The 17,020-nt window shown below is 44.5% G+C and overlaps 1 protein-coding gene across 7 annotated transcripts in view; it reads right to left on the reverse strand.

The window, feature by feature from the left end:
* KALRN (kalirin RhoGEF kinase) overlaps positions 1 to 17,020 on the reverse strand; it is a 434,957-nt gene that overhangs the window by 38,636 nt on the left and 379,301 nt on the right. For 3 of the 7 annotated variants that reach the window (XM_032445881.1, XM_032445877.1, XM_032445875.1), the window contains 4 exons: positions 7,248 to 7,531; positions 6,318 to 6,422; positions 2,459 to 2,554; positions 1,123 to 1,253 (listed from right to left, as the gene is read on the reverse strand). In XM_032445881.1, coding sequence (XP_032301772.1) covers positions 1,123 to 1,253; positions 2,459 to 2,554; positions 6,318 to 6,422; positions 7,248 to 7,531 — 616 coding nt within the window. Of the gene's footprint in view, positions 1 to 1,122; positions 1,254 to 2,458; positions 2,555 to 6,317; positions 6,423 to 7,247; positions 7,532 to 8,781; positions 8,857 to 17,020 lie in introns of all 7 variants that reach the window. The other 4 variants (XM_032445876.1, XM_032445878.1, XM_032445880.1 and 1 more) reach the window with 4 other exon arrangements.

The raw sequence follows: 17,020 nt of genomic DNA on the forward strand, positions 1-17,020 counted from the left end.
CAGAAATGCAGCAATCAGAGCTGATGGCTTCCTAGCACTGAGGCTAACTGCTGACACATGTTGCCAGAGGCAGGAAATTACTGCCCGTGCCTGCGCAAGGATTCAATTGCTGCTTTGTGGGAAATGAGGGTCACAGCTCCAGTTTGGAGCTGCCTAACATGGTTACGGTATTAAACAGTGAGAGACAGAGATACAGAGCGCAGGCAGCGGGGAGCTGGAGAGAAGACAGATGCCTTGCGCTGAAAGCCACTAGCAGGTGCTCCCAAACATCCCGGCATTTCGGATATCTGGACGGAGGCAGCTGCTAATTACATGAAACACGCTGCTGGTCCCTCTGCCAGAAGCACTGAGAGTCAGAGACGTCCCCGTGCTTACAGTGCACTTACAGTGGCAAGGTCTCTGCCCTACAACACAACCTGCAGTTAGATGTCGGTTACCTCGTGAATGAAGGGCTACCAGAAGAAAGTAAGGTCTTGAAACAGCATCTGTCACGCTGCACATGAAGGTATGCCATAACCATGATAAATGCCAAAGGCACAACTATTACTTTTGTTGTAATTTATGGAAGTGTATAAATAAATTAAAAAAAAAACAACTTTCTTAAGCTGTCACCCTTTCTTTCCTCTCCCATCACCAGGAACACAGGAGTTTCATTTCCCATATACGAAACTTACACTTCAAAAGCATTTTCCCACCACAAATGCCTCTAAATTCTGCCCCTTCCTTCACTAAGGCAAAAAATCATTACCTCATTCACAAAATCCTCATGGGGCTCTGGGCACCCTTCCTTGAGTCTAACAATATATACCCCTTCATGAGATGGTTTGTAATTAGCAGGCCAAACACCTTGGTAATTCCAAGTGTAACTGCCTAGAGGCTCCTACAGTAACATGTATTTGCTATCTGGGGTAAAAGCTGTACATTTTAAAGAGGAATATGAGCTTCCTGGGTCCAAAATGCTTTTCTGTAGTATTTTTGCAGGCTAAGAAGAAACAGAAGCAGCAGAACACAGTTATACTCCCAGTTCCCACTGGCTTGTTGACTACAAAGTATTCTTTCCATGCAGCCACGTGCCCTCCTTGGGTGCATATTTCAGAAATAAGAACCACCAAGGCAACTTACATCCTGCCTCTCATTGCTTTGGCTTTTTGTTCCTCTTCAAGGTTTCTTGGGGGAGTTGAAGGCGTCATTCCTTCGTTCAAGCAGCCTGTGGCATCTTTTAAGCTTCCTCGGTAAGATCCTCCTTCAAGGGTCTAAGAAAATCCCAAGAAAACGATGGAAAAAAACAAAACAAACCATTATCCTTGAACTCCAGCATCAGTGTTACCTTCTGTTTCAAGTCAACTCTGCTATCAACAGTGCAGTTTAAAACTGAGCAGAGCATTCAGCAATACTTTCCCATAGGACTTAGTGAGATACAACCAAACTGGTTTTGATACAAACCCTCCTCCCCCAAACCAAGCACTAAGCCAGAGAAGACGTCCTTTTGCCAGAAGGCATAAAAAGATGTTCCAGCAGCCCTGGGATGAGAAATCTCTTCCAAATTCTCTCAATACAACCTGAAAACATCCCAGTATCACAACCAGACCCAAGGTTAGGCTACACGTGGTCAGTCTTCCTCTGCCAAAGACGGAGTAAGAATTCCTAGCAGCAAAGTATGATACAAAATGAAACAAACAGATGGGTACACGGTAACATTCCACAATGATTAAAGTTTCCCCCAAATCCCTGGAAAGTAATTGCAGTTGACCCAACAGCACATATGGGAGGGAGAGAAAATAAAATCCTCTGAAAATCCATAGAACTGGGTGAATGCAATACTTTTAATTTTTTTAGTCCCTCGATGGGCTGAGACTATTTTGAGTAAATTTTCTGGGAATGTCCTTCTCAGTTTCCCATGCACCAAAGAGATCCTTTGTCTAATAGAGCACCCTCTGAATACAGACTACCCTCACGTACCAACTTCTCAGTCAAGGAGGATGCCAAAACCCTCTGAAATGAGTCACTAGATAAAGTTGCTTGCACAGTTACTGTATGTCAGCAATCACTGGTTTCTTTTCTTTGTGTTCCTTTGGACCTCTCCATCTTTCCACTACACAGAAGGAAATTTGTAGGCGCATCATAAATCCACTTTAATCCTGATTAATCAAGTGAAACTCCCAAAAAGAATGCATTTATCTAATTTTAGAGGTCCTGGGACATGTAGAAAAAGGAATAGCTTTTACATTAACATTTTAAATTCTGAATAGTCTGGGGGAAAACTTAAGAGAAGCCAATATATGAGATAGGATATTATTCCTCCTCCAATAGACATGGGACCACACATGTAGAGCGAGCAATACTGAAACAGGGTTAATAAAAGCATAGCAGATGAAGGTGAAAGCAAGGAAACCAGAAACAGAGGCAGACTGTAAAGCCCTGCCTTAAAGCCGTGTTGTTTTCACAGTGCTAAACTTACCAGCTTACTTTTGACCAACTGTTCTATTGCACTGACAAGATCCGCAGCAGTTGGGACATCAGAGGAGCTCTGCCGAGCAGCTAGCAAAGAAGAGGACTGCAAGACACCAGGTTGCAAAGGAAAAGTTAGCAGGATGAGAAGGGAACGGGAAACTGGTGGTCAATGAAGCAGCTTCTGAGATGGGAGAAAAACGAATGCAGAAGGGGAGCAGGAGGGTTAGAGAGCCACATGCACAGACAAGTGAGAGTTTTGCTGTATCAACAAGCATAGAATTGCCAAGTCCGTCTGCACATCCCTTTGCAGCATTTCCAAGGACAGGAACCAGTGAGTGGCATAAAAAAACTGAAGTTCATTTGCAACCAGCTTACAACACTCTGAATGTTCCTTGGACATCTATGGTCTTACAGACTCCAGAAAATGGATGTTCTTACTGCAGATGTAAGAAATTACCCCCTCCCCCATACATACATATTGAATAAATGCAATAAGTGAAGGTACACACGGAATTACAGGTAATGGAGGGGATAAAATGATTTCTCCCTCCTTTCTTCCCCAGAGATCAATTGCAACTCCACATGAACTCCTCAGATGACACCTTGCACTGCAACTTCAGCTATTCAAAATCTGTATCTTTTCTCTCTGCAATCAGTGGAGAGAAAATGCCCTTGTGTGCTTCATCTATCCTAAGTACTCAGTGCACTCTTTGGAGATGCTGACTTATCCCCACTGACATCAGTTTCACTGTTATATTTCTGCTTGTCAGTCACAGGTATTCGATTTCAGGTGTCTGATATCTTGTAACATTTTTGGACATCTCCACATTCAGACTGATAGTTGCAAGTTGTACAAACTCCCTGCAATGCCAAGACATCATCACAGTGATGCCAAAAACCTCCCCATGCCCAGTGAATGCTGGCATCCTTGCTAAGTGCTCAGTTTCAGCTTCAGGTTTGTGCTCTATGTGGGGTGCCCTCTTCACCCCTTGGTCTTTGTCCTAAGAAACCTCAGTCTGAAAAGCAGTACTCAGATGACATCTGTGGGAATTGGTATTTATCGGTATTTGTTATCTTACCTATATGCATCTTTATTCTGAACTAAATACTAGCACCGAAAAAAAACTCTAAACCTTTCAGTAATAAGCTTTGGGCAGACAGACACTGACTAAGCATGGCTAATTCTTTACAAAATCTGCACTAGGACTGTGAAAAAGCTGATTCATCTCTCAGCCACTTGATAAAGGTCTTCTGCAGAGCACCTATTTCAGCAAAGTCATCAGGTAGGTGCCAATGAACAAGAGATCAAATAGCGCTGGGGAGTAAGTGGAAAGGTGATGGCAGGAATTAGGCAGTGGGCCATCTCTTCCAGCAACCCTTTGGTGAGTGACACAGCCCCAGGACACAGAGAAAAGGCAAAGGAGGCTAATTTTAAGCAGAAGCTTCATGACAGAACAGGAAAGTGAACAGCCTGCCCCTTGTAGTCTCATCTTTCACTCAAATAATACATCTAATCAACAGTTCTAATTACAACAACAACAAAAATTACAGGTAATCAGGCTGGTAATTGAGGAATTAGTCTGGTAATGCAGGAAATTCATACAAATGGAAAAGCTCAGACAGCACGTTTCACCTCCAATGCAGTGGACATGTCTAGGATCAGAAAGGCTGAGAGCAGAGATACTGGACCAATACATTGGCTGTAACTGCCCAATATAACCCTTCTTGCTGGAGGAGTCCAACTTTTGGGGGTACTCAGCAGATGATGCTCTCACTTATTTTAACTGAAATTGCTAAATATCTCCAAAAAGCAAATAATGGCAGGATCTGAAAGGGAGCACGGGAACATTTGCTGCCTAGAAATCTTTCAGGGAGAAGTAAAACACTTCTGTGATTGACAAAAGAGCCTGGTTTGTGTAGGGCACATTGAAAAATGACATTTCGAATCCCTATTGAGTAAATTATAAATTTGTAATATGAAGATATGTGGTAGGTTTTGGTTATGGGCCTCCAAGAGCAGCAAGGCGGTCACTGCTGTCTTGTACATGGGCATTGTAGATGTCCCCTCCTGCCACTGCTTCTTCCCCAACCCACAGGTTGTATAAGCAAGCAGTAACAGGACATGACCAATATCTGGACCAAATAACACAGTTAAAGAGATTTTGGCTCCAGAATGGCTCAGACATCGCTCACACGGTGTTTTGCTGCCAAGGAGTTAGGCACATAATGAGAACAGGGAAAGAAAAAGGGAACATAAAAGGGTCTCAGATGCATCTTGCCCTATTTCATCCTCTCTTTTAGTGAAGAAACAGGATGCCAAAATGCTCCATAAAGCTCTGACATCTGGAGAGGAAAACAGTTTAGTTCCACAAGAATTAGTTTTTACGGAATAGTGAAATGACACAGCGTGTTAAAAAACAAAAGTAATGACCACAACAAGAGCAGGGTTTTGCTGTTTTGTCTTGTCTGGCTTTCTTTAAATAACAACCCCCCAAACACGTAGCTAAAAGCCCCAAAGAACAAGCCAGGAGCTCTTGTGCTGGGCGCGGATCCACCAGAGCAGCACACACAGTGCTCAGAGGGCAGCAGTCCGCGCCTCCAGCTGCTTCCTTCTGGCCTCGCTGCCACCATCATGTTGTAACATTTCCTGACAGATTAGCAGTGAGCCTCAAGTCCTTTCCTCCACCACTCTGCTCTTCGAGTCCCACAGATGTTTGCTCCAAACTCCTGCCTGAACCATCCCCAAGAACATTCTGGGTTGTTGTGTTTGGGTTGGTTGTGGTTTGTTTTTTTTTTTTTTTTTTTTTTTGGGGGGGGGGGGTTTGTTGCTGTTTTTTCTTTTTTAAAATATTTTATTAATCTCCCCCATCCTTGCTTCTTGGCATGCAGTAATTACAATCAGAGGATAGAGATACAGAAGTGGCGGTGCTAAAAACAGATGCCAGCAGGAAAGCAGGAAGCAGCTAGATGGAGGGATGGATTTCTACACAGGAGGCGCCGGCATTGGGAATGGGTAAAGAGTACACAAGCAGATACGACCTGTGCTATCTGAGAAACACTTTCATAATCAAGTTCACAGATTCTCAGCTCAAGTACAAAACAGTAATTGAAGGACTCCATGAACAACTGCACCACCTAAGGCAGCAAATTCCTGATGTAATGCTCTACAGACCCCAACGAACAGCTGAGAACTATGGCTGGCAACATGGCGCTCAAAGACCAAGGTCTTCTGCACTTCTGAGAGAAACTTCAGGTCACTGGGGAGCCTCTGAACTAACAGGAGCTGATACACCTGCCACATAACCCAGAAATGTCAAACAATAGGACTGGATAAGATTTCCCACCTGAGTGTTTTAAAGGAATTGAGAGCCAAGGGTGTATGGTGGGACAGTCACACAAAAGGTTTAGGGTTAGGGTTGTGCAGAGCACAAGTTATCTAGCTCTTGGTAAGGGTGGTATTTTGGATTCAGGCAGACTCCATCCATCACATGCCCTAGTCCTCAGGCCCAGGCTGCCATCAAATACCACTGCTGCTGTGACTGCCAGCCACCAGCAACATGATTCTATGATTCTATGACACTTTCAAAACCCATGTGGAAAACACACACAATTTCTGACCCCACACAACAAAAACACAACACCTATCATAAAATGAGATACCAAGGCTAAACTGCCAATCAGGCACTATTTGTAAATACAGAAAGGCATCAAGTTATGATTCACACATAGATATCTGTTGTAAGCACACACCTAAGCCCAAACACTCAAAGACCTCTTTGAAATGACTATGAGACAGCTACATGAAAAATGCTTTAAGAAAATGTTTAAGAACAGCAAATTGATACAGTAAGGGAGGTCTTACTTACCATCTCATCTTGGGTTGGATCATTGTCAAAAATCTTCATAGGAGGAGGAAGAGGTGTGTGAGACTCTTCATCTGGCTCGTCTTCTCCCCATCCCTTCTTGCTCTTCTAAGAAAAATGAAATAAAATTAGAGGCAAGCAGGGGTTTCTTTTTACCTTTTCAGATATTTGATCCCTACCATCCAGCTTTGAGTCTGCTGGCAATATTAAAACCACCTCAGTATGGCAGTGGAGGGAGTTGCAGGTAATACCAAGCGTCATAAAAAAGAAGCAATAAAGATGTACTGTTTTGCCTGTTAATCCTGGTGCAATGGTGTTACAGAAAATGTAGGTACCGCATGAGATAAGAGCTAAGGAAGTTACATCTGTCTGTGTGCTGGCAGAAAGTATTTTCTAATTTAAATGAGAACAGCTCGATGCACAGTTTTCAAAATGTGTTGCTCTATTTGCTTTCAGTTCGTATCCTCTCCATTTTATGCTCGTGATTCCACATTCACTTTATCAGGAAAGAGCCATTCTAGCAAAGAACATGCCTGCAGAGAGACTGCAGCTACAAATACACAGCTGGTTTAACAGAAATGTGTCTATTTCTCTTTCAATAAGGAATTACACTGCCACGGCAGAAGAAAGGTGATATGAACCTCAGCAAGGAGTGATAACAGCTGCTCAGAAATGGCTTCATTTCTGTCCTTGGCAGATTTCCAACAGGGTATTAAAAGAAATCTCGTTAAATGATGACAATATATGCAGACTCTGAAATGTTCCCTATGCATTACATTGTTCTTTGGAAGTCGATGCTGTTTGCAACACAGTTTTAATCAATTTAATTTTTCATACGATTCGCTGCTCCTTCTAGACCCTAAGCGAGTTACATTTGCTTAAGCATGAGCCAACTATCAGGGATTCTTTCCTGCCACAGACACCAACACCCACCTCATCCGCGCTGTCTCCTTGAGGAGTGGTTTCATCTCCAGTCTTTGGCGAGCCGAGGTCAAAGCTCTTCCTGCCATCTCGCACCTTCTTTTGCTTCTTGATGTTGCTCTCGGCCTTCCCGCTGTTCAGCCGACGCACGGGGCTTGTCAGCCATTTCTTCAGCGTGTTGGTTGAGCGCTTGGGGCCGGGAGAGCTCTGGATGGAGTTGAGGGATGGCTGGGGCTGTAAGTTGGCCACTGAATCAGACTTGCCCCCGTTCTCATTGGAAGAGACTGAATATGGCTCTGCAAGAAAAAATGTGCACGCGAGAGATCAAACCAGCCCTTCTCTCTCCTATTTCCTAGCAGACATCAAACACTTGGCATTCCTCAACATGAAAAAGCAAGATGGAAAATTTTGTGACCTCTGAACATTGTGTAATCTTCACTGCACTCCAGAGAGGACTATGCCATACAACATGCATCTCTTACAATCTTACACACTTTGCTCATCTCCTACCACACATCTGTCCTTATGAAAGGTCACAGGCTGTACAGTTACCCAGTTTTTGATGGGAGCCTGAATTTCATGTTCAGTGCTGAATTTCTCAGCTTCCTCCCACAGATTTCACTGTGAATTGCCAGGGAGAAGCTAAGCATAAAGAGCACATTACTACAAGAGACCTGACAGCCACCAACACTTTGTCAGGTCGTGACGCCATAAATGTTTCTCAGCCTTTGCCAGGCCTCAGTAACGATACTGATGGTTTGACTGTGCATTAAATTTTGAAGGTTATCTGAAGCTCATTGAAATTATCTGCTTTGCCCCTGAAAGCAATTTGTTAGAAGACTTCACACCTTCCCTAGAACTATGAAATTGTAATGAACAATTACAAAAGATGACAAATTGTTCAAACCAAAGGGAACACCCAAGAAGATACGAGGCAGGCTTTAAACTAAGAAGATTTTCATTATATCCTAAGCAGGAGACTCTGCTGTACCGTATCCAACTGTGATTATCAGTACACGTGTTCAGACCCGCACCTTGGAAATGGCACAACCTCCCTCACCCCCTTGAAGCAACAGACCCAGGATGTGCCAATATCAATAAGTCTTTGGAAACAAAGCAAACAAGTTGCTGGAACATTTCTCAATTGCCCTTTAGGAACAAGTGTCCTGCTCTCACCTTCCTGAAACTGTGGCAAAAGCAACTCCCTCCCCAGGAGCAACTGGGGACTGGGATGTTTTATCTCATATAGCTCAAGAAGAAATCATTATTTATTTCTTTTTACAGAATTCAGAAATTCTGTCACACTCCCATAAAGTATGTCTCATGTTGTACATTGGAAAGCAGTCATCTGACGTTACTGCACATTTTTAGATGCTTATCTCATGAGTTACAGTACACGAATGCAGCCTGGTGCATCCAGATACTCTCAGTCCAACAACAAATGCACTGCAGATATTGGGTAATGCACATTCTCTGCCCTCCCAGAAAACAGTCGCCCATCCTGATTTAGAAGCCAGCTGTACACCCAGCAGAGATTACAGCCTACCTTGTAAAGTGCAGTTCCAAGACATCACAACAAGTCAGCCCCAGTCAGAAGTCAAACCAGTGATTCAATACATACCTGGCATCAAAAATCATATACTTAGAACACGTGGAAATAACTGTAACCAAGTAGAGTAAGTAAAAGTCCAATTCCCAGAGAGCAGAAAGTCCACCTCATCTGTTGTCTAACAACGGGAGGAGTCAGAACAAGTGTGCCTGGGAAGAAGGCAGATCCCAGGCAGAGCTGCTCAGGTTAACTGCTTTCACACTCCTCCATCAGGACAAAGCAAGAGTCTTATCTCAGAAAGGCCTGTTTGCAGCCAGCTACTGCTGATATTCTCTGAATGTGTAATAGCGTTAAATCAACGAATGCAAGATAGTATTTGTCTGTGGGCAGCTTATCTTCCATTCAATGGGCTTCAGATAGCCTCCTGGGGTGGGCTCCACGTGATGCTCAGTTTCTCAACACACCTTGTGTCAGCACAATTCAGGCTCTCAAGATGGTGATTCTGAGCACTTCGGTAGCTCATAAGAGCGCGAGCAACTTCTCCCTACTCTGTGCCCCCAGCCATAAAATCTTGCTGCAATTGGGGCTGCGCTGCAGGCATGGGAAGAGAAGTGCCAGAAGAGTTCAGGTTGGAGGTTGGACTCACTGTCCCTGGAGGTGTTCAAGACATACTGAGAACCAGCACTGAGAGATGTGGTTAGTGGGCGCAGTGGGGATGGGTTGATGGTTGGACTAGATGGCCTTAGAGATCTTTTTCTCCCTTAATGATTTTCTGATCATATTGTTCACTCTCTGAAGGCTGTCACTTTCAGGGATGTAAACTGGGGAAGGCACGTGTAACACGGACTTTGCTGGGGAGAGGGCTTAGGTGAGAGGTGGAGTGAAAATGAGGATAAGCTACCTTCCATATCTTGGTTAATTAATGTACAGAGAGGCTCTGATTACAGCCTGGAAGCAGCATATCCCAAACTACAACCTTGATCCAAAGGCACCTTGTCAGTTTACCTGTTAGTAATGGAAGGGAGCTGATAGGAGGTGAAATGGAGTCTGGTCCAAACCCAGCAGCCCAAAGGCAGTCAGGAACTCTCCACTGCCATCCAAGAAAAGGCAGTAGTGAGGCAGAAACACCCAAGGTCACAGAGCTGACCAACAGTCTACTATCCCAATTGTAGGAATCTTGTCTGAAGTTTAACCTAGAGCTAGTAATGATCTCCAAACTGAACACCAGGCTTCCACATCAGCAAATGGAGAATACTGCCAGCCCAAAAGTTTCAGGAAGGAAAGCTTTGGGTAGTGAGGAGAGTTACACAGTGTAACAGTCCTACTTGAGGGAGGCTTGGGACTTTCCTGCACAAGGTCTTGGCATTGGCAATGGAAAAGGCTAATTACCATGAATGGCCTATTTTCCATACTCCTAGGACCAGGCAGAGTTTATTAAGCCTCAGTTGTGCCATGCTGTACATGACTGTAGCACATACAAATTCTCCTTCACTCCCCTGCCTGCTGCAGTGCGCCAGCTCACTACTGTAAGGGATCTGTGAGTAAGACCTGGGCTTGATTGGCCATGCAGTAGTTCAAGGCTGGACATGCAGACTGCCCCAGCCTTGTCTTTTTTCTGGACATCAGTGTGTTCTCTAGCTGGAGAAGAGGTAGGGAAACAGAATGATAAGGACATGTGCCTGCTCCCCCCGACACCATGAGAATCTCCAGTGTTGGGTGGCTTTGCTCCACTCAGCACCCAACACTCATACAAAGCTCTCCAACCTCACTGTCTTATTCCCCACCATGTCCAATCATGTGCTGTCCAAAAAAACACAAATAGAGTCCACACACAATATTCATAACCCTTTTTTTTTTAAAGGAATTGCCAATATGGCCACGTTCTTAAATGAGTCACACTTGCTATTTGTCATCCCTGCTGAGAATGATTTTTTTAATGCACAATACAGGTCACACTGACACAGTCACAAAGGAAGGAGTGGAGCTGAAGAAAGAACAGAGCTCCCTTAATGACAGACAGAAATGCAACACATAAAATCTGCCAGGAAAGACTTTTGGGATGACCTCCAAAACCCTGCTTGTGTGAGCTGCCCCGCTTCCGCGACACGTACAGCTACAAATACATTTATCATAGCACGTGGTAGGAGGTGGAGATCCAAACACTGAGCGGATCAAGCAGAACACACCACCGTGTTCCTCTTGCAGAGCACTACCACGTATGTGCTCTGCAAACTGTACTGTGAGAGCTTTCTGGAAGCAGACTGTGCTCGAGAAAAGCCAGCAAACTTTTCTTGAGCTTTGAGTGCGACACAGAGGCTCATGGTGCAGTAATTCAGGCACCCACTGTAACAAGTGGCCGAAGGCGCACCGCAGCAGGGCTGCAGGCACTGCAGGGCTGGCAGCGAGCTGCAATGTGTGGTCGTCGTGTCACTGCAGCCCTGTCTGAAAAAAAGGTCTTTGGTAAAGCGGGATGGGTGCGGGGAGGTCAGCAGACGAGTATGGCTAGATGGACTTCCTGGCCAACCCAGTCATTCAGCGAGGAGAAATGACAGTTTCCAAAACACTCCTCAGCAAACCTCCAAGAAACTTCTGGCAATATGAGTGCAGCAGATACACAGCCAATGCAAAGAGCTTTAACTTTTGGAGCTTTCACACCGCCAGAGTCATGGAATGCTTTCCTTCGTGGATGCAGTAAACAGACGGCTCCAAAAGCACAGCTCTTTTACTTGGAAAATGGAAGGTTCCAGCTCTGTACAGTGCTGGGTGAAAGGAAAAACAAAACTCTCACAGACGTCTTCTAGAGGCATGGCTGTATTCCCACTTGAGCCAGCAGGAATTGCTGTTGGAACTGAACACCAAGATGTTTTATTTTTACCTCCCCATTCCCCACAGCACACAGGGGAACAGAGGTCTGACCCGGGTAACACAGCATCAGATCCATCTGCAGAACCTGAGTGGGAAAGGCTTCTCGTTTTGATCCATACTAACCAAAGACCACATATGATAGGAGGGAAGTATGCTTTGATAACCAGACGTTAATCCTGAACAGGGCTATGAAGATGCATAACTATGCCAGGACACACTTCTGCTTGAGCTAAGAGGTGAATTATTACATAGGACCAGAGGATGTAGGCACAGCTCCAATTCTCACCCCTGAAAAACAGCCTGAGAGAAAAGAATTTTTTCACAGAAACCAGAGAAAATGAGCCAGAATGGGACCTCAGTAATTCTATTAGCATGTGCATGTAAATCAACTTTTTTTTTTCCCCCCCACAGAAATAATTCCACTCATGAATGAAAGCCAATAATGACAATCTGACCAATGAGCACAAAAATTAACTCCGCTCAGCAGAGCCCATTTTCCATATTCAGTGATTGCTGTAAAATAACATTTATGACAAAGACAGAATTGAATCAGATGTGGGTGAAAGACTGACTCGGTCCTCTCTTAAGCTACTGCTTCCTGAAGGACAGGAATCTCTGAAGCAGAAAATCCTGGAAAGAGGGAGGCATCCTGATTTGCCCTGTGCACAAGCACAGCCCCTGTGTTAACATTACGCACTAAACAAACAAGGATCATCCAAGCAAATGCAACCCCCTGCCCTGACAAGAGAAGCTCTTGCACCCAACAGGCTGTAGGCTCTAGTTCACATCTTGAGGCCCCATGAGGCTTTATGAGCTCTCTGGGGATCTGTCACCTCCTGTTTGCTCCAGCACTAAAGGGGTAAAGCTCTACTCAGCAAAGATGGCCGAAGGAGCAATGAGCACTGTTTCTTTGGTCTCTTCTGTGCTTTTGTATTCAATGTCCAAAACATGCTCAGAGAAACATTTTTATTGGCACAAGTCAGGGTTACAAAACTTTGTGGCTTAGGCAGATGACAGGACAGATCCCAGTTTTAGCATTAGAGCCGATTCTGCATGTAAAATCTGGCATGGATTTGCTAAAACACAGGGAGGTAGCAATATCTGGATTATTCAAAGTCACTTTGTAGCTATTCCTCAAGTGAAAACACTAAACACTGGCTCGTGACAAATGTAAATAATGTAAATGACAAGTTTTAATGTTAGCAGATAAACTGCCTCCTCAGGCACCGCGTCTGTACCAGGTCCCAAGTGAACATGGGGAAATTTTAAGTGCCTGCATCAGATGCAGATAAAGGACAATTGGCATGGAAAGCCCTTCAGATTAGAAGTGCGTTTAACCTGTGCAATGAAATTGCAAAACTCTCCTGCAGTCTTCCTGGCTCCCTCCTGGGTCCTGTACTGCTCGCACCCAAGATGCCAGTGAAGGAGTAACAAAAGGACGCAGTGTAGGACCCAGCTTCACCCATGAGGTAAAGACATCTTGAAATGCTGCTATCAAAATCTCCCTGCAAATTTCACTTCGAGTTCAAATGCTCTCCCTGTCTTTATAACCACCTGGAAATGAGCAGACTTGGGAAGCTTCAACAAAATCTTCTGTTTGTATCTCGGAACATTACTTGAAGCTTCAGTTTGGAAGTAATGCCCAAAAGCACAAATCAATCTGGCAGGATTTTTGCAATTCCATTTATGTGGATGAAATAACTTCAGTCCAAATTTAATGAGAGATATGGAGTTAAATATTTCATGCAAATGTTTCTAGTCCAACAGAGAAAGAAACCTACATTACTAAAAGCAGACGTACTTGACAAACTTTCCAGTCACTGTAATGTGAGAACTCAAAATTTGACTTTTGGGTTCATTGCCAAACATGCAAACAAGACTAAATTCCAAAATTAACTGGAAAAAATAAATTAATCACACAACATTCAGAACGCAACTGTTTCTTTATTCAATAGCCGATATTTCTTGGAAACGGGCAAGAAGAGCCATTTGACAAAGATGATGTTCTGCAGAATTCCCCATAGTCTTGCTGTAATGAAAGAAGGATGTTCCTGGGAGGGCCGCAGTACCAAAGCTTCCCAGTTGTTGCTTCCAGGCAGGAGATGAAGCAGAGGACAGCAGGCACTCACCTAGCTGGGGTGCTGGTTCCTCCCAGCAATCAAAGAGCCGTGCTTGCTTCTGTCCAGGGGCAATGCAGAGCAGGATGCACCCCATGCAGCAGCCTCTCTCTTCCCATTAACTACAGAGGGAGCCCGAGTAAATTATACCCTTGACTAAATTTAGTTATTGTGAATCCCCTTCCCACATTTGAGTATGTTTCATACCAGGCCGATCTCGCAGCAGGAAATGATTAGCTGAAGTTCAGCATCTGACAATTCCCTTTAATGAGCAATAACTCATGGCAGGCCGCCATTAGCTCCAGTTGAATAGCTTTTATTTTTAGCTGGTGTTGCTCAGATGAGGCTTTCATCCAGCATGTGCTGGGAAAGCTGACATCCCAAAGTAGTCTCCAGGTCTTGGTTGTGCCAGCCGGAGCGTCAGGGCTCGAGAGTGCCGGTTCCCGGAGGTCAGTGAAAAGTCACTGCAGTTCTGGGAAAGTTTCAAAGGGTGACAGAAAGCCCAAAGCATGGAGTAGCAGCACAGAGGCGCACGGTCTCAAGAGACCTTGCAAGAGAAGTTCCTGAAACCCTGAGAGCGTGCAGAATGAGAGAACCGGGCTGTTGGGAGAGAAACTGCACAAGGGCAAGGCACAGTGCAGGAGCTCTCTGCGTGGAAACATGACTTCTTTGCTGTCCAAGAGGGCTGTGAAGAAGAACAGCCACAGCAGTCATTCCTGCCACTGCTATGGTTTCATATGGATTTAAAGCTATTGCCAGAGGCAACTGCTGCATGCGAGGGCAGGATACGTCCCTGCAGCTCTGAAGAGGCTCTCCAGAAAGTGTGCAGCCTGACCCGGCAGCACTCAAGTGGCAGGCACACCTGCGCTCCTCATCAGGTGTCCCATCAAAAACACATATCCATATAACAGCTCACAGCTGTGACGAGCATCCAAGACTGGAGGTTTCTTTCCATTTATGGGCCTCATGTAAGCTGCTCTGAGCTCACAATAAGAATATCAAGAGGACATCACACACAGAGGGAATACATTCATCTATTGGGGAAATGCTCCTAGCCAGCTCCCGTTCCCAAACACCATGAGATAGGTGCACTACTGAGCAACCTGGAGTCCTTCAAGGGACCCTCATTACCTCCCCAGGCATAGCAATGCCCTTCTAGAAAACACTTCTACTGAATGAAGGAGCGTGGAAAAGCTCGGAAAAAGAGCCATTGCTCCACACAACAGGACAAACACAGCATGTCTACACACTCAATTTCATTCACACATCCTCTTGGCTGAGGCTTGAACCCAGCACTCATCCTGATCCAGCCCAACAACACATCTGTAGGGAACACAGGTAGGAACAGTCTTTTGGTGATGCCTCACAGCTGGGTGGGTGGATTTTGGAAGTTAAGAGGCACGCAGCTCGCTTTAATAAAGAAAGGAAACAAAAAGTCAAGAGTAACAAGATCCAGAAAGGGCATGGGTTTTTGGGTTTTTTTGGTTTTTTTTTTTTTTTGAACAAATCAACATTTATTTCAGTTTAGTCCAACAGCTTGTTGAAGCACTTCTAAGTTCTTCTACTTTACATTTCGTATTTACACTGTCCTCATCCTGTGACAAAAATAACGCCACCCCAAACCCTGAAGTTTCCAGAGTAAGTGTCGCTAGCAGCAAAAGGAACAGGACTCCAAACACAAAGCAAAATCCTCCTTGATATATTTTGACAGGAGGCTTATGCATGTTTAGAAAAATAAAAATAAAAAAAGGTTTTAACCCTGAACCTTTACAGAGACCTGTATGGGATGATGAGGGGGAAAATATAATGATTAAAGCTGAACAAGAACAGCATTTGCTGGCCTTTGCAAGTATACTGTTACTTTTAGCATAAGGAACTGTGAAATGCTTAGACACCCACACAGAAGCAGACTTTTTAACTTTGATCTAAGCAACGTTGTTCTGCTGAGAGTGCTAAGGGTACCAGAGATGGTGAACACTGCCTTTTATCCTAGTGGTGGGCACAAAAACAAAATTTAGTGCACGTGGTTTCCAAGCAGCTGTTAGTAAAACACAAGCCTTATTCTTTTGTAAAGCGTCAGGGGTCAGCTTCATTCAGCAGCTCCCAAATTGAGCTACTGTAAGAACGTTGCCACATTTAATGAAGTCATTTCTCAGCCAAATGACATCATTGGACTGGATGATATTAGAGGTCTTTTCCAACCTTAATAATTCTGTGATTGCTAAGGACAGCTCCGCTTTATGCTTGAAGCCAGCAGCCTCTATGCAAAGCGAACCATCGCTGAACCTTGGGTGAGAGAGGAGGACATCTGATTATCTTATTTATATCTCCCTACCTCAAAGGAAACCTTAGCTATGTTCCCATATAATTGCTAATGGAAACAACTGAAGGGTATCTGTGACAAAACAAATTGGAATTGGAAAACAAAAAGCAAGAACAGAACCCAAAGCTTTTTGGGGTAGGAAGAAAAACTGCATGTTGAGAAAGAAGGAATTGGTCATTAAACTTTCCAGGCACACATAGGGCTCAGAAAGCACAGAAAACAAGCAGGAAAAAAAAAAACCACAAACACAACTGTGTGCATCTTAGCGTCAGCTTCTTTTGCCAAATGCAGTAGCTTCCAACATTCAGCAGCTGTCTCTTGCTTTCTAGTGGTGTGCAGTTCTCTTTGGTACTTGGAGGCTTTCAGGAGCTCCGGGCAAAGAGAAAGTCTTTGTCCATTTACCAACCAATTCCAAAGGCGCTGATCTTGAATAACTTTACTAAGCAAGAATGACACAGATGTCTAGGAAAGGGGGCTTTTCTCTTAGTAAAGTTGTGGTAGGTGCAGTGGAAACCCAAGGCAATCTACATGCTTGTCAAATTGTGCCTAGGTAAGAACAGAGTCCTCCATGAACGTCTCTCATTTGTTCCCTCTTAAATTATTCAGGCTCTGACAGCCCCTGAAAAGAAAAGAATGGAACAAGGATAAGTCGCGAGTGGTGCAGGCGAGAGCGGACACCACGAAACCACCAAGAACAACGAGGTTGGGGTGCTGGACGACAGACACATGGCAGCCTCAGCCTCCGCGGCTGCTGCCCAAAGCAGCTTCCTTCACACCCTTCTCCTCCAGAGATACCAGCGGGAAATACAAGCTCACAGCAAAGGTACTGGTTGGGATGGATTGAGAGAAGTAATGAATGAAGTAAATGCAAACAGCGGTTGGGAAATAAAACAGACAGATAAGAACTGCTGGTGCTTGCAATGCTTGGCTC

This window comes from Coturnix japonica, chromosome 7 (genome assembly GCF_001577835.2).
Source record: "Coturnix japonica isolate 7356 chromosome 7, Coturnix japonica 2.1, whole genome shotgun sequence".
Taxonomy (NCBI): Eukaryota; Metazoa; Chordata; class Aves; order Galliformes; family Phasianidae; genus Coturnix; species Coturnix japonica.